The sequence below is a fragment of the Canis lupus genome, chromosome 4, assembly GCF_003254725.2.
Source record: "Canis lupus dingo isolate Sandy chromosome 4, ASM325472v2, whole genome shotgun sequence".
In the NCBI taxonomy this organism is placed as follows: Eukaryota; Metazoa; Chordata; class Mammalia; order Carnivora; family Canidae; genus Canis; species Canis lupus.
This window is the reverse complement of record NC_064246.1, coordinates 37,741,693-37,764,887: the sequence shown is the minus strand read 5'-3', so window position 1 is coordinate 37,764,887 and position 23,195 is coordinate 37,741,693. Positions and strand designations below refer to the sequence as shown.

At 47.8% G+C, this 23,195-nt stretch overlaps 1 protein-coding gene across 7 annotated transcripts in view; it reads left to right on the top strand.

Annotated features, from left to right (window-relative positions):
* The window catches only part of HRH2 (histamine receptor H2), a 72,644-nt gene that overhangs the window by 35,627 nt on the left and 13,822 nt on the right, over positions 1-23,195 (top strand). For 2 of the 7 annotated variants that reach the window (XM_025434677.3, XM_049109120.1), the window contains exon 3: positions 14,799-17,668. The exons of 1 other annotated variant lie outside the window; for it this stretch is intronic. In XM_025434677.3, the coding sequence (XP_025290462.1) occupies positions 14,799-14,991 (193 nt within the window). In that variant the 3' untranslated portion in view covers positions 14,992-17,668. Of the gene's footprint in view, positions 1-3,046; positions 3,204-14,798; positions 17,669-23,195 lie in introns of those variants that run through there. 4 more of the 7 variants (XR_003130793.3, XM_025434679.3, XM_049109121.1 and 1 more) reach the window with 4 other exon arrangements.

The following is a 23,195-nucleotide window of genomic DNA, read 5'->3' as shown; positions in this document are numbered from 1 at the left end:
AGAATAAATAGTGGTCTCCTAGGAGTTACTTGAAAGGTAGAGAACTCCTCATTTAACTCCCTGGTGATTGTGCCTTTGAAGCTGGCTAGAGGCCCTAGCTTATGCCCAGACTATCCATTCTCCCTTGCTCTGGCTTCATGCAGACTCCTGACCCTCCTGGCTCCCCTCCTTCACTATCCACTCCTTCTGCTGTCAATCTGATAGGACATACTTTGGGGCTGCCTTCTCAAAGGCGTTTTGTGCCACTGCTAGTAGCTTTGTACCCACAAAAAAGGAGGGGTAAAAACTCCAGGTGAACAAATTAGAGAAGGATCCTCCTCCAGGAAAACCAGCCTTAGGACACATGGCTTGTCAAGCAGGAGACCTGAGTTTCAGCTCTGATGCCCTTGTGCAGAAACAAGAGAGGCCCTACAGATTTTCCAGAACACCTGGGAAATTGCATGGCATCAGGCAGGACTCAGCAAATCTGATCTGCAAAGATCCAGATAGTAAATATTTTGGGCTTTGCAACCCATGTGTTCTTTGTTGCAACTATTCAACTCTGCCCTTGCAGCACAAAAGCAGCCATAGACAAAATGTAAATGAATGCGGATGGCTATGTTCTAATAAAACTTTATTATTATGGATGCTGAAATGTGAATTCCATATCACTTTCATCAGTCATGAAATGCTATTCTTCTATTTATTCCCCCCACCACTACGAATAAAAATAGATGGTAGGCTGGATTTGGCCTGCAGGCTATAGTTTGCCAGCCCTTGATGTAGGGGAAAGAAATGGGCAACAATTTCAGCCACAGCATTCGCTGGCTCTGTGACTTGCCTTGCCTTCTCTGGGCCTCAGCTTGCTCATCTGCAAAATGGGGATAGAAATGTCTCCCTGTGATAGCAATAAGGCTCAGCATCAATTTATGCTAAGTTCTCAGCACAGAGTAGATGCTTAGGAAGTGGTAGTCTCTTTCTTTCTTTTTCTTTCTTTCTTTCTTTCTTTCTTTCTTTCTTTCTTTCTTTCTTCTTTCTTTCTTTCTTTCTTTCTTTTCTTTCTTTCTTTCTTTCTTTCTTTTCTTTCTTTCTTTCTTTCTTTCTTTCTTTCTTTCTTTCTTTCTTTCTTTCTTTCTTTCTTTCTTTTTTTTTCTTTGCCAGTTGGGATGAACTCTGCTGCCACCCTCCTTCTCCTTACCTCCTTTCTCCTTCCCTCCTTCCCTCCCTCCCTCCTATCTCTCCCTCCTATCTCTCTCTCCTTTCTTTCTTTCTTTCTTTCTTTCTTTCTTTCTTTCTTTCTTTCTCTCTCTCTGTCTCTCTCTCTCTCTCTCTCTTGCTCTCTCTCTCCCCTCTATAAAGAAGCAGCTGGAAAGTTCAAGATAGGCTTATGGACCTCATGTTGCAGCTGTGGTACCAAATTGTTCAAGTAGAGCCCTGACCCATGAGCCTCATATCTATCCTCTGAAAATGAGGGGCTTGGATCAGTCTCAAGGGACAATTTCAACCCAAATTATATATAAATGCTTAACAAGGGAGAGATTTCATGCTAAACCCCCAATGTGTTTGTGTCAAGAATCTTCTGGCAAGGGCAGCAAAGAACATGTTTTTCATACTAATGAATCGTTCTGAGTGTGGAGGCAAATTCAGTAAAATGTGTCCTTGTCACAACCCAAGCTCTGAGTGCAAGTGGGGGTGGAAAGCAGATGTGTAACAGGGCGTGGTAGATGAGGGACCTGGATTCCTCACCACTTCTGCCGCTGACCAGCTGTGTGGCCATAAGAAGATCACATCCCTCTCCGAGTTTCAGTTTTCTTATCTGTCAAAGAGACCAAAGAGGCTGCCACTGCTCTTGAAGAAATAGCAATGAGTAACAGGGCTATCTGCTTTGGGGTGTTCATTAAATCCATAGAGGCCATTTGTGGCAGTGTCAGGGGACAAGAAAAGGTACACCTGAGGCCCACTGTGCATTGCAGAGTGTGTATGGCCCCTGAGGCTCCCCTGGGGTTTGTGAGCCACTTACTCTCTGCCCAGAGGTGGGAAGGAGGGTGAAGCAGAGTTCATCCCAACCAGCAAAAAGTGCCGGGTAGCTCTACAGAGCACTGGTGGATTTGCTTCTTCCTATTGATCATGCAGAAAATTGCAGCATGCAGACAGGGCTGCAGGCTTTGGGCAGCACAGGCCCGTGGATGAGACTCCAGCCTTCTCAGCCCAGGACTGAGTGATGTGCCATCTTCACCCAGGGATGGACATTAGGGATGGGTGGCAAGGCAATCTCAGGGCCCAGAGAACTTCTTTCCACACTGACTTTGGAAACACAATATTTAAAAATACTTAATTAGTGTTGAAGGGGAACATTAAAATTGAAAGTCAAAGAGAAACCCCATTCCCATCGCCATCTGATGTAATCCCTGAAATCATGGCTCTGTTCTCCCTTCATATTTTTCATGAGCAGATGTGGCCTTAATATGGCAAAAGAGATTCCACCCTTGGAGTTCTTCAGGCCACATGTCTGTTTTAAGGACTGCTGAGTCTTAACTGATTCATTCATTCACCCATTCTTTATCTTGGTCCACTCTCCCCTGCAGGGTGTTGGGTGGGAGGGAGGAGGTCGCACTAGAAGAACAGGGAGGAGCACAGATACATGTGATGAGTGCTCAGACCCCATTGCTGTGGGAGCCGAGCTGGGAATGCAGAGAAAGCCTCCTGGAAGAGGTGATGTCTCTGCTGACTCCTGAAGGACAATAGGAAATTTCTAAGCTGAGGAGTTGAGGTGCCATTCTGGACAAAGAAATGGCATGGGGAGAGGGGTACCCTCACTGGCAATGAGATGCCATTTAGTGCTGTGGTCTGTTGAGCGAGCTCTAAAGGCTGACCTCCCCATTTTGCTGGCTGGTTGATCTTAAGCAAGTCCTTCCCTGTCTAAAACGCTGTCCCCATCTGAAAAATGGGGCTGGTCCTTACAGGTGGGAGAAAGGAGCAAGGCTGTTGATGCATGTGCCGAAACAGCAGCTTATGGCACAGCCCTGAGCCCGTGCAGGAGTAAGATTCTCTGTTTCATTCTGCTCAGGGCACCCATGGACCCTCATTTCATGGATGGTGGAGAAGCGTGTACTTTCCAGGTCAAGGAGCTCGGTCACTTCTAGCTGTAAACACAGTGACTTTGGAAGTTGAACCAACTCAATACAAGCTTCTCTCCACTCCCCACCCATCTCCTTCCCTCCAGGGTAAGCTAAGTTCCCAAAGGCTGTCTGACCCACACAGCATCCTCTGGACCACAGACCTGTCAGGCCAGTTTCTCCATCCATGGTGTTCGTGCCACTAAGCCCCAAGGGACACAACCGACCTGCTCCTGGGCTCTCCCTGGCACAGCCAAGGGCCAACCACATTTTCTCAGGGGCTTTGACCTCTGCTGCAGGCCCCCAGCCCCTTTGGACTCCCCCAGCAGGCAGGCCTCAAAGCCCAGCCACATGCTGGGGCTCACTGTAGATCCAGGAGATTTGGGGGACCTCCTGTATTCCTGTGAGAGCAGAGGAATTGGAGTACAGGGTTAGGCTGAAGCCTCCTCTCTGCCATGTCTGCAGGGTGCCCCTGCCATATCCTGGCTTCCAGCTAGTAATACGGCACAAGCCCCTGTGCTTTCAGACTCCTACACTTATCCTCCAGTGACCCCCACCTCACCTCCAGTCCAGGTTCTGACCCCAAAGAAAGGTGGCAGGTGGGCCCGCTCTACCACCTAATGCTAGGTCTCCTGCCCCAACCCCCGGGTGGCTCTTCCTCCTCTCTGGGTGGTGGAGGAGCTGCTCTCATGGACCCTTGAACACCAAATACCCTGGGATTCTCTCACTCCTGTTTCTGTTGGGGGTCTAAGAAATCCTCCCTGTCCTCACCTGCAGTTGCCGCCTGCATGTTGGAGAGTGCTCCACCATTGGCAGTGCCAATGAGGACAAGCAGGAGTGAGAAGCCACAGCAACCCATTGACATCTCAAAATAGTATCCCATCTGCCCCACTTGAGACACATCACACACCTGGCACATTGGCCTGCATTCAGCAGCTCACGACCTGGTGACAGCAACTAGTCATCACCACTGCTCTGGGAGTGGTTGAGCCTGGCAGAGTCAGACTGCCTGGAAACTGCTGACCATGGGCACATTACTTAACCTCTCCATGCCTCAGTTTCCTTGTCTGTAAAATGGGGGTGTTGCATGTACCCACTTCAAAAGATTGTGAGGATTGAAGGAGAGAATAAATATTAAGACCTGAGAACAGTGCCTAGCACATGGCAGGGGTGAAGCAGGGGGTCCCCCAATGAACATCAGCCCATGACATTTGCTGGTGGGGGAGGGAGAGCATGAGGATCCTCATGACTAACTAAATGTTTCCCTATTGCACTTTGCTGTGGTCTCCACTTTTTTTTTTTTTTCCTATTATAAACAGCTCTGTGATGAACATCTCCATGCAGAGAACATTTTGTTTCTTTCAGATGATTTCCCTAGAAACTGAATTTCTGGAAACAGAATTACTGGTAGAAGGGGAGGATATTTTAAACCTTTTGTCACCCTTTGCCCAGTTCTTTTCTAGACAAGCTGCCAGGCTTTCCTGCCACCAGCCACACTGGAAATCACTTCCTCGAAGCCAAGTATGAGGAGCATCCTGGAAGGGTTATAAGTGGCGTTGCTGGCTAGGACAGATGCAAGGAGAAGGGGCCACCAGTGTTTTAGGATGGGCAGAAGGGAGATGGAAGAGACAGTCTTTGAAACGGCTAAAAAGGAGCCATCAGAGAAGGGAGACTCTGTCACCATTCAGGTCCTGAGGCATTCAGAGCAAATAAGAGACCAGCATAGTGATACAGGGAGCCAAGCCCAGGATGCAGCACCCGATAACACCTGACCTTGGGCGTGTGGCAAGCCTGTCTGAGCCTCAGTTTCCCCACCTGTAAAATGGGCATGACACTTCACCTGCATCACAGAAGTAGGATAGAACAAGTGATCAGAAATGACTTTGAGAATTGAGTCAGGTGCCGTGGATTCTTTTTCCACAAGTATCCACTGGTGTAACTGGGCAGGGACTTTGAGATTTTCTTCAGTTTTACTCACCATTCTGTAGTTTCAAGGAGAGGGTTGGGCAAGCCAGCCAGTCTCATGGGGATTACTGGAGAGTTGGAGCAGCAGGGCAGGAAGAGTACCAGGTTGGGACAGGGGCCAACTGAGTGTGATCCAAATTGCACACAAAGGACACCTGGCCTCCAAGAGCCACTGTGGATACTGGAAGGGATCAGGATGGGCCGGGCATCTCCAGCTTTGCAGTTAGGCCAAACTGGGATCTCTCAAGGCTCTACTGCTTATTTGCTGTGAGCCACTGGGCAAGTGACCCAAGTTCTTTGGGCCCAGACTTGGTCTGTTAGAGTTAAGAAGACAACCCTATCATCTGTTGTCATACAGCTGCCGTGAGAGTTCAGTGTTGAGTGCCCAGCGTGTGAGCACTTTCATCACTTTTTTATTTGGCAATCCTTGTGCAGCCACAGGAAATGGATGGCATGGAGGCAAGGGAGGGGTAGAGTGGGAGTAGAGCTCCCCACGCCTTCACTTCTTCAAGCAACAAGCCCGGTGTGCTGTGACGTACCCAGCTCTGCTTACTGGCTGTGTGACCTCAGGCAGGTTTCTAGCCTCTCTTGTGCTTCAGTTTTCACCCCCGTCAAATGGGAAGAATAACAGCACATACCCCATGGGGGTTCGCATGTGGATTAACTGAGCTCATACTCACAAAACACTTTGGATCAGAGTGTAGGAGGCAATCTGTGGATGGTGGCTATCCTTGGGTTGCTCTCAGGGCTTAGAGCACAGGCTTTGGACCAAGCAGACATGGCAAGAAGCCCATTCCTCTATCTACTAGCTGTGAGACTTTGATCAGGTCACTTGATCCCATGAAGGTCTATTCCCTTCATTGTAATGAGGTGGACAGTGCCCACCTGGCAGGCCAAGCACACAGGAAATCCTCCACAGGACTGGAGACTGGGAGCCTTCAAGAGAACCCCCAGGAAAACTGCTCGGACTCCTGTCCAGCAGCCTCGGCCGTCCCAGCAGGGGGCACATGTGATAAAGGGTCACACTTCCTCTTCACCAGCCACCCCATGCCTGGCACCTGCTCAGGTACAATCTCACTGAGCCACGGGGGTATGAAATCACCGAGAAGAGCTAATCCAGGCCTCCAGCTGAGACTGTTCCTCGGTGGATTCCTGGCACGCCCCAGGTCCATAGCCTCCAGCATTGCTCCAATGTCTGCCAGGTCATTTGCAGCCTCATACTCCAGGCCCATCATGTTCTGGCTGTAGAACCCTTTCCAGCTCCTTTTTCTCCAGATGAGCTAGGCATCGCTGCTCTCGGAGGACAATCCACAGCTCAGGCTGCCTCTCTACCTGAAGAAACGTCCCCACTCCCAACATCCCCGTTCAATTTCCGCTCATTGCCCCAGGCCCAACTCAAATGCCACCTGCTCCATGGAGCTTCCCCTGATCCCCAGAGCCAGAAATGGTTCTGTGCCGCACAGCCTTGCCCAGGCACACCCATGCACACTCAGGCCCTGGCACACCCTCACATACCCACACATGTATGTGTGTTCGCATTCACACCCACTCACACCTGTGAGTTACCTGAGATCAGTGACCCTGCCCTGATCATCTCCACATCTCTCATTTTAGCTCAGTCCAGTTCTATCAAATCCATCCGGTCTGGCCTTCAGGAAGGAGCATGCACAGTGGCAAGGGTGTGCGCATGGGAGCCAACAGCTGTTGTGTCATATTTGAGTTTTGTTATTGAGTGACCTAGGGGTATCACTTAACCATCCAGAGCCTTGGTTTCCTGGTCTGTGAAATGGGACACCCATGCTTGCCTTATAGCACCACTGAGAGGGTTAACTAGAAAAAGGATGCCAAATAGCGCACTCGGGACCTAGCACTTGAGCACTCAGTAAATGCTAGTTCTTGTCAATCATTTACTCAATCACCAGCACAATTCACAATGCCTGCTTGTGTCAGGCCCCTTGGGACAGCTGGAGTCATAGCCAAACACTCCTTCACTGAGCTCCCAGTGTGGTCCCAAGCTATGACCCACCAGCATTCAGGGATGCCTGTCCAGGGAGGTCCCTAATCAACATCCCTTTGATGAGCCTAAAGCCTTCAGAGCCTCACCACCTATTTCTCATGTCAGGAGGGAAAAATGAAAAGGGGACGATGGTTTTATGACTGTTACCTCTTGACCTCAACTAAATCCCAGGGAGTTCTGGGGTGCCTTTCTTGGATAAATGTCACCTTCTCTGGAATGAAAGTGAACACAGTGTGTGCGCAGAACTCCTACAGGAAGCCTCTGCTGGGTTCGCTTGCCATTAAAGGACAAAAGACCTCGCCTCCATCTCTTCAAAGCAGATGCTGGTGTAGGCAAACCCTCTATGTTTGCTTCCAGAAAATTCTGAGAAGGGCATGAAATAATGATTTCTTTCACGAACAGAGGCCTGAAGTTTCGTCATTCCGGCGTATCAAGCAATATCGATTTGTGGTAGAAAACAAAGGTATAGGAAGATGACATTCCGATTGGCTTCTGGGTAGCTTGGTGTCCTGAAACATTCACCTCATGGCTTGTTTCAAAACAACCAGAAATTAGGACTGGCCTGGAGAAGAGGGTCACCCTTGACTTTGACAAAACCACAAAGCAGGGGAAGAGCCCTGGTGGGTGATGGCCACCCCCCAGGGTGCGAGAGAGCCTCTTCTCCTTTCTCATCTCCCCTACTTCCTTTTGCTCACAAAGGAGTTTCAGTGACCCAGTTCCCAGGATGTAGGCAGAACTGACACTTGGCTGTGGTGGTCCTGCCATGTGGTTGGGCACAGGATAGTAAGGACCTGGGTTCAGAGATATGCCCAGACCCTCCTCACACAGCCCCTCAACCTCCAGTTCTTGGTGACCCTGAGGAACAAAGCCGCCAATGGCCACGCCCATTGCAGGAACTGAGGGAGGGGGATAGGGAGCCTCTCCCAGTCCTTTCACTGGGATTGTTCCCATTTCACAGATCAGGAGAGGGACTTGAGAAAGAGATGGAGTTGTCTGAGATACAACAGCAGAGGAATGAGGAAGGCTCAAAACCCACTTAGGACTCCTGGTCCCAAATCTCACACTTTTTCCATCTCACCAGCATGTGGCTGGTCTCAGAGGTGCTGGCTGAAATGGTCTGCATCCCTCACTGCCCCTCCTGGAATTCCTGTCCATAAGGCTTTTCCAGCCTAGCCGCAGGGAGTAGATATGGAAGTAAAGCCAGCATGAGTCACCACACACAGCAGAAGGGCTGCCAGAGCGTCAGGAGAAGTGCTTCTGTTTCTGACGATCTGTGAATTGGGGAAGTCAGAACATGGGAGGATCACTATTGAAACTAAGATTTATTGGGCTTTTCATTTTCACTCACATGACTGAACACCTACTATAAACTTGGACGGCAGGGTTGAAGAAGAAAGATCACTGTCTGGTCTGGGAGATAGACAAGTAAACTGATAGTTAACCCAAGGAGGTCAGTGGAGGGGCTATAGGAGCTAGGAGGGAATCCGCAATCCAGGGAAGGCTTAGAGGCATCTTCCCACAGAAGGTGATGCCTGTCTGAGCAGAACCTTGAAACAGAAGTAGAAGTTGAGCAGCAAAGAACATAAAGACATTTCCAGCAATGGGATGTGTACAAAGGCACACATGTAAGTGACAGCAGGGTGCTGTGCGCGTGTGGTGGTTCTGTGTGGTGGTTTGTACTATACATAGTAGACAGTAACAGTGGAGAGCACCAACACTCATTACCTGTAGTCCTTAGAGCAGTCCTCTGAGGTTGCTGTTAGAAACTTATTTCATGGATGAGAAAACTGAGAATCAGAGAGGGCCTGAGCAAGGCTTCCTATAGAGAGAATAGCACTGAAACTGGATCCAAACCCTGGGTAGCTGAATGTATTTTAACACCCTCAATGTGAAAAGATGGGATTCAAATTCAGATTCTAGAATATCATTAATCAGGAGACTGTTGTTTTCTAGTAGCAGAAGCCCAGTTAAAAGAGGCTGCAAGGGGATCCCTGGGTGGCGCAGCGGTTTGGCGCCTGCCTTTGGCCCAGGGCGCGATCCTGGAGACCCGGGATCGAATCCCACGTCAGGCTCCCGGTGCATGGAGCCTGCTTCTCCCTCTGCCTATGTCTCTGCCTCTCTCTCTCTCTCTGTGTGACTATCATAAATAAATAAAAATTAAAAAAAAAAAAAAAGAGGCTGCAGGGCGCCTGGGGGGCTCACTGAGTTGAGCATCATCTGACTCTTGATTTTGGCTCAGGTTGTGATCTCAGGGTTGTGAGATCAAGCCCCACATCGGGCTCTGTGCTGGGTGTAGAGCCTGCTTAAGATTCTCTCTCTCCCTCTTGTCTCCCCCCACTCATGTGCACACACACTCTCTCTCAAAATTAATTAATTAATTAATTAAAAGAGGCTGGGATTGATGGAGGCAGAGAACTGGCTCATAAAACTAAAGAAAACGAAGGTAGCTTCAAACATAGCTGGATCCAAATGTGCAAATGTCATCAGAAATTTGTCTTTCTCCAGCTTTCAACTCAGTTTTATGCGATGTCAACTTCATTCTCAGAGTCTCCCTGTGGTGCCACCTGCAGCTCCGAGCTTACATCTTACCATCTTAGCAACTCCAGTGGAAAATGTGTCCCTTTCCTACTGTTCCACCAAAAAAAGTTTCAGGTTTTCATTGGCCAAGTGGGTCATGTATCTACCTCTGTACTCACACCTGGAGCCACGGCAAAGAGTAAGAGGTCAAGCCCACCTAGCTCACATGGGCAAAGAGTGAGGAAGGCTGGATCCCAAAGAAACAAGGTGCTATTACCAAGAGAAGGGGAATAGATGATGGGAAGGTGAAAATGACAAGTGGTTACCATAAGCACTCACTGTGTTGGCAGACACCATATCATTTGCTCTTGAGAACCCCATTAACATCCCCTAGTTTCAATATTTAGGGTTCAAGGCAAGATGGGCCATGAGTCTATGAGTGGCTCAAGGAATATTAACCTACTGGTATCTCTAGACTCTGTAATGTAATAGAGTCAACACAGTATTGGAATTTAGCTTAGTTTCTCATTCCAACTTACATTTGGCATGGATGGCAAACTAAGTGAATGAAGAGAGCTCCATGCCACTAGACTTTATTATGTTAAATATGCATGTTAAAATTATTTTATAAGAGGCTAAAAATTCTACAAGGTAAGAAAGAGAGAGAATGAAGGGGGAAAAGGCAATTTAAAGCAAAGCAATAAAATACAGGAAAATTTAGAGAAAGGGAGCAAATACAAAACACAAAATCACATTGAAGAAATTAGTCAACATATATTAGTAATCACAATATATGTAAATTGAATAAACTATCCAATTAAGAAAAACAAAGGTTGTCAGATTTGATTTTTTAAATATCCAAATGTTTTTACAAGAAATAGACTTAAAGAAACAAAAAAATTGAAAGTATAAGGAAAGAAAAATACAATATGCTAGACAAATATTAACCAATGGAAATCTGGGTAGCTATATTAATATCAGACAAGGTGAATTTTAAGCAAGATATTTTACTAAGATAAAGATGGTCACCATACTTTGAAAAGTATTCTATTTACAGCAATGATAATAATTCTAAACATGTAAGTACCCACTAAACTAGCTTCAAAAATATGTAAAGTAAAATTGACAGAACTACAAATAGATATTAATCACAAACATCATAAGTAAACAATATTAAGAGTTTAGAGAAGATAGTATTTTAGATGTTACAGAAAGATAAAAAAGAATGCTGTAATCAATTATATGCCCCAAACAAGGGAAAACTCAGATAAAGGGAAATATTTCTAACAAAATAGAACTTGACAAAACTGACTTGCAATGAAATAGAAACCTGGAATGGTCCTATAAGCTTTAAAAATAAATCAAATGAATGAAACACCAGTAGTACTTGGTTTTGCAAAAAGAGTTCTACCAAATACTCCAGGAATAGATTATTCCAATTCTGCACAAACTCTATCAAGGGGAGAAAAAAGGGGAACTTCTATTCATTTGATGAAGCCATTATAGTGTAAAATTCAAAAAACAAGTATGAGAAAGGAAATGGTTTTTAAAATGGAAAACAACTCAGATGTCCATCAACAGATGAATGGATAAATAAATTGGAGTATTTTCACATAATGGAATACTTTATAGCAGCAAAAATGAACTACAATTACATGCATCAGCACAGTTTAATCTCAAAAATATAGTGTTAAGCAACAACAAAAGGTAGCTTTAGAAAAAAAACATAAATCATGATTTCATTTGTATAAAGGGAAAATACCAAATTTTAAATACTTTCATTTTGAAGTTTTAATCTTTCTTTGGATTTTTGAGGTTTTTTTTTTTACAAGTGGTGAATTTTTTTAAAATTCCAGAATAAATTATAGTTACTACATAAATTTATGCTTATTACCCAAGTGATAATAATTGAGATGTATGCTGAGAGATTATATATGGCAAAAACCACTAACTGCATTAAATAATCAAAATTTTAGTATCTGAAACTGTGTGTTAATTGATAAATAAGCCAACATTTTTCTTTTATAAGATTTATTTATTTATTTATTTATTTGAGACAGAGACAGAGCACAAGCAGGGGGAGGGACAGAGGGAGAAGGAGAGAGACCCTGAGATCATGACTTGAGCAGAAACCAAGAGTTGGATACTTAACCAACTATGCCACCCAGTCACCCCTAGATGAAAGTCTTTTTTCTTTTTTTAAGATCTTATTTATTTATTCATGAGAGGCACACACACAGAGAGAGAGGCAGAGACATAGGCAGAGGGAGGAGCAGGCTCCACGCAGGTAGCCTGACGTGGGACTCGATCCCGGGACTCCAGGATCATGCCCTGAGCCGAAGGCAGACGCTCAACTGCTGAGCCACCCAGGCATTTCTAGATGAAAGTCTTTCGGTTGCAAGGGACAGTAATTCAGTTGGTAGCCATTGACTGCCTGCCTTACTGCATGTGCTTCCAGCTTCTCTGCCTTATAGGAAAGATGCAGTAGTCCTGGGAAGGACTCTCTCCCAGTTTGAATTATGAACTCACCTCTCACGCTAGTCACCATTGCCATGTGGAGAGGTGAATCCACACACATTCCCTAGAGGATGGGGCCAAGTGACTGCAGCCCCACCCGACACGTGAGGCAGAGAAATCACATGTATATGCTCAAGTTTCATTTCAAGATGATTGTCATCCATGAACAGCCTTGTGGGGACTAAATCTGGATTGTCCACACTTGGAAAATGACACCTACTGCTGAATTCGTCATTATTTTGTAAAAAGAATAAAGCTATAATTTGCAGCCACCACCTCCCCCACCACCACAGACCTCCACCAAAAAAATAATAATAATAAAGTGCAAGCAGGACGCCACACTATGATGATTCGGGATCCCGAAGTTATTTGTTGAAACGAGTCAGGTACTAGTAAATTCTGTCCCTTAACCTGAGAGGTGGTTATATTGGTACCCACTTTAGTATTCTTTAATATTCTCTAAACTGTGCATAATTTTTTTTTACACAGTCTCTTTGGATGTATGATGTATTTCATTTAAAAATACTTAATGACAGAATCAACACATAACAAAAAGATATGTTTGAGTAGAAGAATTATTTGAGATGTTTATTTTCTTTGATTTGTTAATCTCTCCTGAATTTTTTACAAGGAACATGTGACCTTTCCATAATAATATTATTTTAAGTGATCTGTAAGCTCTTTAGAAGGGAGCTGGTTATTTCCTAGCCAAAGCTAGCTTCTTTGATAATTTCAGTGGAAGTCGCTTGATCAGAGCCAGTCTGGAATGTTAATCCAAGGGTAGATACCTGCCTGCCTAGTCAAATATGCGCAGTGCTAGCACAGAGGACTGGGGCCTCTGAAGTGCCAGGGGTACGACCTTGAGATCCAGGTGAGGGCACATGTTCCGGGGAAGGAAGGGCTGGCCAAACCTCAGGGAGAGCTTGGGCCATTCGAGATCTACACCAGTAGCTTAGCTGGAGCATACCTACACATGAGGGAAACTTGGGGTGTCCGGGGCAGCTGTCATCTGCATCTTACAAAGTCAGGTGTCCAAATGCACAACCCCATTAAACAGATGCTAAAGGGAAGCTTGAGCCTCTTCCCCCTCTCCATGTGGAAGGGAGGAGGAGCAGGGAGTTTGATTCCTCTGGCAGCCAGATTACCTTAACAGATGATGGCAGAGCTGAGGCCAGGTGTGATCTTCATGGGATGATCTCCACCCCAAGGAATTGCAGTGGGTCTCAGGACCAAAGCAACAGGTGGCTCCCAGCACAAAACTGGCAAGGAAAGCTACCACTCCAGCCTAGGCAGAGAAGCCAGAAAGTAGAGAGCACTCATGGCTTTGGACAGAGCTGAAGCCAGATTTTGTCCTACCCTAGAGTTACAGAGACACCAGAGTCTCTAGGGACACTGTGCAGTACTCAACTTCTCCTGTGTTGGGGCTCAGGGTGAGGTGGGATGGGTCGAGGACTTGGAATGGCACTCCCCAGACCATGGCCCCTGGCACTCCCTTCCCCGTCCAGTCCAGCCCATTATCTTCTCCCACCTGCATTATGTGCACTTAAAACTCAACACTAACTCACTGTTTTCACAGAAATGTATTTATGAGGAGACTTCATACTGTCACCAAAAATGGAAATGCAGTAATCACTTGTGGAATACAAAAAGAACTTGTGAGCAGAGATACAATGACACACAATGTCATCAAAGTTTGAACGGATCCAATTCCTTCATTGAAGCTCTGAGCCTGCCTCCTGTTCTCTGCTCTTTAATAAAGGGAGACCTGCAGGTGCTGGTGCTGAAAACACAGCAGCGCCACCTTGAGCCTTCCCCTCTGGCTTGAAATAAGAGTGATAGAGGAATTCTTAGTCACCCAAAGTAGCTAAAGAGAAAAGCAGGTCTGCCACCTGCACCTTAGCAGGCCACAGGACAAGGAACTCTGTATGCCCAGGAGTGAGTGAGGGAAACCCTCTTTTTCCTAAAAATATATGCCAGATACTTTGTTAAAAACTTTCCTACCAAGGTTTAAGCTAACTCAGTCTTCAGTGCTCTGTTCTTTGATGAGATCAATTCAACAGCCGTTAACTGAGGAACTACTATATGGCAGCCCTAAATGCCAGGGCAAGAGCCTCGCCTTTGGGGAGCACTCATTCTAATGGGGACAGATGTGCTCACAACCGACTTGAATCCGAGGCTGAACAAATCTGTGTGTCTTCTCTCAGCCTTCTTTCCATCCATGCAACATACTGTTGATGTTTAGGAATCATTTCATTAAGGAGCGAGAAACAGTAAACATTAATTGGGCAGCAGGCATAAAATGATTGTGAGTGGGCAATGTGTGAGGTACTTTTGTACATACTTGGTAACACTTAAATCTCCCAAGCATTGGGAAGGTGGTTATTTTTTCCTCCATTTGGTGTTCAGAGGAGTTAAGGGGCACCCAGCATGTTGGAAGCAGGCCTGAGATCTGAAAGCAGGTCTCCTGAATGCTCTCCTCTGTGGGTTGAGGGAAGAAGTCCCTGCTGCACGTGGGCTGCCTTGGTGGCGAAGGAGGGGCCCACACCCCATCCCACCCACCCACCCCACCCCCACTCCTGCCTGCCCAAGGCTGGCTTAGAAGAAGCAAAGGCCAGAGGGTGGGCCCTGGGCCCACTGGCCTTGCTCCGTGGTCACCTCAGCCCTGACCTGTGCTTGTGTCTCCTCAGGAAGCCAGCACTATCCTGCACTGTGTGCTCCAGCAACCTTCTAAGCTGCTGCAAGAGCCTTTGGGGACTTAGGTTCCTCCAGAGACACATGAGAGGCCCCTCAGAGGAGCAGCCAGGCGAGCCACTGTCTGAGGAGCCACCGAGGACACCACCCCAGGAAGCGGTGAGGACTCTCCCCTCCGAGGCTGTCTAGACCCCGCCCAGGACACAGAAGATACTGCTTCTGGTCACCAAGAGTTGACTCCTGGAGCCATTAAGGACCCAGAAGCCCCCAAAGCCACCGAAGATGCACCCTAGCCTGAGTCTAGGGACTCCCAGAGCACACAGTGGAGTGCTGGGGTCCTTGGGTCTAGTGTGGAGCAGCCTGTTCTGTGCTCAGTATTCCCAGCAGATGTTCAGAACTCTCCTGGGCCTGGGTCCACTGAATCCCAGGGGTTCAAAGCTCACATTGGTGCTGGCCCTGAGTCATGAGCAGAGATGGCTGGATGTGGGGAAGGTATGTGCACAGGTGTGTGCATGGATTTGTACACATGGGAATGTACAGGCCCTCGGAGCACAGCAGAGGGTGTGGCCGTAAAGAGTGAGCCTCTCACTTCATGGATTCTGTAGGATGAAGGAAAGGAAAGGCAAGGGAAGGGAAAGAAAGGAAGGAAATTAGCCTTTAATGAGCACCTGCAGTGTGCAGGTACTTCACCTGCACGAGCTCATGTAATCCTTATAACGTGGTAAGAAGCACCAACCTACTTTATGGAGGTAGAAACTGAGGCTCGAAAGAAGACGGGACCTGCCCCCAGGGCACTCAGCTAGCAGGTGTGCCTGGCTCGTAGGAGGCACTCAAAAGATCGTTGTTGAGTAAATGAATGAACAGGAGCAAGGGCAGAAAGTCTGGCCTCAAGCCCACACTCAGGGGAGAGGTCAAGGTGTGTGCTTGACTCAGCCTACCCTTTTCTAGCTCAGACCTGGAGCCTGAGGGGTCCCTTCACGCTGCAGTACTGCCCCTCTCTGGTGCTTTTCATCAACAAGAAGCGGTGCGGAGCAGAGCAAACAGGTGGGGCAGGTGCGGGGACAGTGGGTAGGATGCCAGAGTCAGGGAGAGGTGGCATGGTGGGGGGAGTTGACCCCACAGCATCCTCTGCTGGGTGCGTGACCTTGGCTGCATCAGAAGTGATGGTTCTGAGCAGCTCTTGGCTCCTCCATCCAAGGAGGTAGATCCCCCTTTGCTATTTACAGGGTTATTGAAGAGACCCAAGGAGGTCGGGGTGCTGACAGCCCCGGAGAAACACGAGGGTGTGCATGGATCCTCCCTGCTAACCACCGCCCCTCCCTGAGCCCACTCCACCCTCCGTTCCAACAGCCCCAGGTGGCACCCCCCTCTGTGCACACCCACGCCTTCCCCGCCCTACTGTGGCTCACGGTCCCCTCCCAGGCTGTCAGGTGTGCCTGTCCCATGAGCCTTCTCTTCTCACTGCGATTTCTTTCCCTCTGTGGCCTCATCCGCACCCTCGTAACGGAAGTCACCAGGACACTTACTGTGAGGAAATGACTCACAGATATGTGCCTGGAGCCCAGGCTTCCCCTGGGAGCTTTCTGCTCATGGCTGTGCACCTGACACCTCCACCTGGGTGTTTCGAAGGTACCGACTTTTAGTTTAGCATATTCACAACCACACTCTTGACCTGCTCCCTGCACCTGCCCCTCTGCCAGGTTCCTTGTCTCAGACAGAAGCCTGCCACTGGCTTCAAGGCCCGAGGGTCAGCCTTAGCTCCTCCTGGTCAGCTTTCTCGAGTCTTAGCTCCACATGTACCCATCTTCTGCTTGATTCTCTCCACCTGCCCTGTCCTCACTCGGTCCCACACTGCCATCCCTGGAGACTGAGACAGCTTCCTGACAGCTTTCCACGTCCCCCACAGGCCTCCCTCAACCCTCCGCTCCCAACAGCCACAGCGGGCTGTGCAGAGGCTGCCCTGGTCATGTGGTCACGTGGCACACGCAGGCTGTCATCTTTCTCATGGCCCAGTGGTCCTGCGTGCTCAGCCCCGACATGGAGCCTCCTGCCTCCTCCTGCCACGCTCCGCTCTGTCTCTTCATCCCAACCCTCCCGGCCTCTCCTTTCTGTTTGTTTATTCTGCTGCTCGCTGCTACCGGGCCATGCACCAAACTGTTTCCATGACGTGGAATACTCTTCTTACCCGTCTGGCCATGAGACCTCAGCTGAAATATCACTGTTTGAGGAAGGCTTCCTTGACCCACCCCAAGAGGTCAGGCCTCCCCCGACACACACCATAACTGTCCTCAGAAGCCATCACGTGTTTGTAATTTACAGCCGTCTATCTGGTTTCCTCACCCCTGTCCGTCTCCCCCACTCAGGAGGTCATGAGCCCTGCCTGTTTCTATTAACTTTTGTATGTCTAGCCTCTAGAAGAGCATTTGGCACATAGTAAGGGCTTTAAGCAGTTTATCTGCCAATATACCGGAAGGCATGATTTGCCCCAGTAGCCCTCAGAGGTGCTCAATCTCTTGGCTGGATTCCTTCTAGAAGCCCCAGAATCCCCTCCTCAGACATTTTCCCAGGAGTCTGAGGCAGGTGGGTCTCTAACTCATGGCCAAGTAGTTGGAGGCATAAGACCAGTCTGGCTGGTCACGGTGTCAGTTGGTCAGGGTTCTGACCCAGTGTGCCCACCCACTGCCTGCCATGGCAGGGGCCTCCTTGGGTCTGTGTCTCAGCTATCCCCACCCTTCTGGAGGCTCCCCGGAGCCTCTGCTGGCTGCAGAAGTGGAGTCTATGCTGTCTAGAGGAGGAGCATCTGCGATGGGCCCCCAAATCCATGTTCTGTGTTACCATCATGTTCCAATAAAGCTATCGAAACAGATGCTGCCTTGCAGTTTTATTTTTTAACTTCCTGGTGAGGAATACTCCCCAAACTTCATCACACGGTGTGTCTCGATTTAGAAAAGGACTTATGGTAAAATGCTGGGGTAAAGAAATTTGGAAGCTCCCTTAGGAAGTCAAGGAGTTCTCAGGGAACTAGAGAAACACCACACTGGCAATGAAGGACAGGCTGGTCACAAGGGTCAGGCCTTTGTCTCGCTCACCAGATGAACCAGGTACATGGTGGGTGCTCAGGAAGGGTTGGGGAAGACAGTTTCCTCAGTGGTCAGCTTCAGAGATGCCTTTGTTCAGGAAGAGGAAAAAACATCTTTAACATGGAAACTGTGTCGGTTGAGGAAGTCTGCAGTAGACTAGGCAGTTGAGGAGCAAATAAGATTGACCACCAGATCAAGAAAAGGTTCATGGATTTGGGGCCAGGAATAAATGCCAAAGACACCAATGGAATGGTTTGGAAGATGAAGAGAGGATGCTGACCAGATTTGCCGTGACAGCAGTGATCAGTGTTCCCCTGGGAGGGAAGGGAGGAGGCTGGACAAGGCTGTAGAGTCCTGAACTTTGGGCCTTCCAGCAAATGCAAAATGGCATACCTTGATGAATGCCCACCAGAAGCAGAGAAGAGATTATGAGTCATCTCAGTCAAGGCTTATGGGAACTGCTTGGCTCAAAATGGCTTTTAATATGGTTAAATATGATTTTTCAGGGGAGAGAAGACAAAGCTGTGTCAAGGGAGACTTGGGAAAGATGAGTAGCAGATTGAGTCAATAGATGGTATTAAACAGTTCTATGTGGGTGGAAGCAAAGGACAGGGAAGTGTCCCCTGAACTATAGCAGTGGATGTGATGAATAGTGGGGTACTATATAGGCAGCCAGGGCTGGAAGCCTGGGAATCACAATTTCCAGAATCCTCTTCCAACAGGTTTAGATCCCGCCAATAGGAAGCCAGAAAGAAGCAAAAGCATTATTGCCAACTAGGCAAAGCAGGGAGGGAAAGAGAGGGAATAGGGGAGGAGACCAGAGAGCCTAGAAGGTCTTACCTCACGGAGTGAGAGCAGACCCCTGCAGCAGCTGCCTTGGGGACATGAGTCTTGGGATGGCTTGGAAGGGTCTTCATCAGGAGGGATTAAAATGATGAGGTCTGTGTTATGGAAAGATCATTCAGACTCCAGTTGAGGGAGCAGCCCCACTGCTGGGGAGGGTGGACTGTAGATCTACTACAGGCTCTCCTGCAGACTGTGGATCCATGCTGGGAAGTCAAAGGGACAGCCCCGCCCCACTCTCCAGAGAGACTGGCTTGTACCTAAAATTACCAGGGAATCATGGAAAGAATGGGACACAGGGGCCAATGCTAGGTTGGCTAAAGCCTGATGGAAGGCGCAGGGAGCGGAGTGTGGGAGGATGTGGCCCAAGCAGTCATGACCCTCTGAAGGGATACATGCCTGGGGCAGGCTGGGGATGTGCTGAAACTCAAGTTAGAAGCGTGGTGGGTGGGAGGGAATGCTCAGTAGTCCAGATTGAGGAGATCCCTTTGGAACCCCATCTCAGCTAATTAGCCACCAGTTCACCTTTGCTGACCTGACTCCATCTGGAGCTTTGAGGGTGAATTTGTCATCCTCTTTGTCCATTTGAGTGGGTTCTTGAGAGACCACTCAAGCAGGAAATAATAGCCAAGGACACAGATGTCCCAGAATTCCAAGCATTCCAGCGAGAATTCAGGAGCCTTCAATGGTCACTAACAGGCTGGAGGGTGACTGGGAAAAGCTCCCCCTCACCCAGCCAGCAGCTCTGAGGCGTTCATAATTTGTTATTTTTGAAGATCATTGCAGATGTCCCTGCCATGTCCCTGACTTCCCTACTCGAGGTCACACAACACAACATGCTTCTCATGCCCTGAGACGCTACTGTGTAAGCCAGAGCACTGGTCCGGCTGGACTACAGCCTTCACTTGCTGGAGTGTTGCCAGGGCCCTATGTGTCCAGTAGTCCTGGCAGGATGCCCGAGGAAATGGGGCTCCAGAGGGACCTGCAGGCTGGGCTGTGTAGGTCTCAGATGGCCCTATCTTTTGTTTTCAACTGAGATTAATGAGCCCCTTCCTGCACCCAGACATTGTGTCAGACCCTCCACAGATACCAACTCATTTCCTCCACATCCCCATCAGCTGGGGCCTGAAGAGAGACACAAAGTGCCCAGAGTTAAAAACCCAAGTATGTGACATGGGTGAGGTTCCAATCCAGACCCCTTGTCTTCAAATTTGCAACATTACAGAGAAAGCCAGAGTCACTTTGACCACCCCTCCCCGTCCTTTCCCCTAGCAATTCCCCCTGAGGCAACCACTGCTGTACAGTCGGCTGTGTGGTGTTTGGTTCAGTTTTGTTTGCTTTTCAACATAAACGTTATACTCTACTTTGTGAACTGAATCCAGTAATGTGTCTTCGAGATTCAAGATGTTAGCCCATAAAGGGCTCCTTCATTATTGTTAACCACCAGAGACTGTTCCATAGAGTCCCCCTAGCCATGAACATTTGAGTCATTTCTAATTTTTAGCTGTTTAAACAAGTATCTTGATCGTCTGACAATATTTCCTTGTGCACATATGCAAGTGGGTTTTGGTGGCGGCGGCGGCGGTGGTGGTGGTGGTGGTGGTGGTGGTGGTGTGTGTGTGTGTGTATGCTCGTTTAGCATACCTATAGGTGTAATTCTGGAAATGGAGTATACATGTTACCTAATCACCCTTCAGAGAGGCGCAGATCATCTGTACTCCCCCCAGTACCCTGGCGGGTGGAAGGCCTGGCTCTCTACAACCCCACCCTCCCACCTGTGTCTTTTCTATCATGCACCGTGCCTTCTTTCATTACCTAGAAGTTAGAATATTCCCCTTAGAGATACCCTACCTCCAGTTAGTGCAGGACAGGACATTTATCTAATTCCCTGAACTGTCCTCGGGCTCACCCCAGGCTTTCCATGAGCTCTACTAAGTCCTGCCTTCTTCCTGTGGGTCTCCATGGAGGAAGCCAGCTCTCCCAAGTCACACAGTTGGTGAGAGACTGTATTAAGTAGCTCATGATGGCCACAGTAGTGCTGCATAATAAGCATGCCAGAAAATGACAGTAAACACTTATTTAGCTCATGAATCTGTAAACTAGCTAACCTAGGATGGGCTCTGTTTTGTTTTACATGCCTCCCATCTTCTCTTGAGACCAGTAAGCCTACCTAGGCATGTTCTTGTCATGGTTATATCAGGGATACACCAGACAGCAAGCCCAGCAGCACAAGTGCATTTCAAGTTCCCAAGCATCTTGCCTACGAATATATTAGGCAACGCAAGTCCCATGGCCAAGTCATGGATAGAGGGAGTAAATCTACTCCTCCCATGGAATTGCAGTAGAGGTGGGGGTGAAAGTTACTGGATGACCATCTTATCCAACACAAAGGCAGAGACTGAATAGGAACTGAAATCTGCCCAATTCCAGAGGTCTACAGAGCCAAAACCCATCAGATGGAGGAGACGTGGGTCTCCCTAGCACCTGGCAATTCCTGGGACCTCTCTAAGCTTTCCCACTCCCCAGTAGTACAGTTGCTTCCAGTCTCTTATCTACCTTCTGTTCGTTCTCTACCCTGGCCTGTTCATTCTCTAGCACCTGGCAGCAATATGTCAAAGACTCAAATCTGGGCCCTGGCCCTGGCACTGCCTTCCAAGAATGCCATGCCCCAATGAGGAAGAGAGAGGGAAGCCTCTCATACCTTGAGCTCAACCTAGGATGTGAGATCAAGTCAGAGTTGCCCTGGGCACCCAACATCTCATGGAGATTTAGGGATAGAGTTCATTCTGAGTTTACTCCAGACTCTTCTCCCAGAGAAACAGTGTGCATCTGATCTGGGGGACTGAGCCAGACAGGACAATGGGAGTGACAGACACAGTTCTCTCTGACCCTCACTTTCTCATCCATGAAATGGTGGTACTGGAGACATTTTTCTTTATGCTATTCATAACCTAACTGATTTTTCAAGAGAATGTCCCTTTATTGATAAATAGGTCCCTTTTGTTCTGTTGAGCACCTAGTTGAATCTGAAAATGCATTTATCTGTGTAATGGTGGGGAAAAAATTTGGAGTTCCTGAGGTGGCAGATGATGAGGAGAAGCGAAGGGAAAAGAGGAAAAAATCAAGAGCCGCTAAGATGGGGACAGGGTGATGTTTTCCTAGTACACTTTTCCAAATGATGCTTTGGGGAAAGGGGAATGCCTAGTGTTCATTTTATAGCCATACACATTGATTCTCCATCTCTCCTCCTACACACACACACACACACACACACACAAAATCTCCAGGAAAGTTCACTGTACTTGTACATATTTTGTGTAAATGGCTCTTGGGAGGAATTTAGGAAGGGGGTGGAGTTTCACATCTGGGTCTACAAAGAACATAACAAAAAGGGTTCCCAGAGGAGACATGTGCCCAAATGCAGAGGAAAATCTGAGAATCTGAGTCCTTTGGGGGGGCACCAGAATCTCCAGGAGGGTTGTAGACTTACTGAAGGTTGTGAGTTGGGGGGGAGATCAAACCAACTTTGCCCAGATCTCAAGAAATTAGGAGGCCCCACATGTCATTTTGGTTACACAAGGGTAATAAAATCTACCCTGCAGGTTGAGGTTTAAGATTAAAGATTAAGGATTAAGAGACATGATCAATAAAGACATTTGATGAAACCATGGAGACAACAATTATTTAAGGTGAATTTTCCTCATGGTTACATCCTCAGAAAATGGTTGTCTCACAAAAGCCACATGCAGCATGATAGTGTTTTCTGACGTGAAGATCATGTCTCACACAGCATAAAATGGGAAACACTGACTGGATCTAAGCAGGTGTTTCAAATAGTTTGAAACATTTTCCACTCATATTACAAAGAGAGGAGGGGGAGGGGTATCTTCTCAGTTCAGGGAGCTTACAGCCCCCCTTAAACTTGTCACTAAAGGTAGACCCAGCCCAAGCTGAGTTGTGCTTTGAGCCATCTAGATAGGGGAGGGAGCCCTGAAACATCATGAAGATAACCACCAATATGTTCACTCAGCTTTCTAGAACCATTCTTCTCTTATAGCTGGCAAAATGTGCACTGACCCCCATGCTTCCAGCAAAGTAAACGACTCCCTATTGTGGAATTTTTAAAAATAACTTGCTGTGCTGATCTGTCTCTGGATATTTTTTTTATTAAGATAGCATTCACATACCATAAAATTCATCCTTTAAAGTATGCAATTCAGTACTTTTTAGTATATCCACCAAGTTGTGCAAGCATCACCACTGTCTGATTCCAGAACATTTCCATCATCCTGGAAAGAAACCTCATACCCACTGGCAGTTACTCCCCCACCCCCGACAACCACCAATCTCCTTTATATCTCTACGGATTTGTCTATTCTGGACATTTTGCTGTATACACGTGTCATCAGAGCAAGCTTGGCGTTCACAGTGACATCTGCTGAAATTCCAAAACCCAGCCATTCCTGTTGC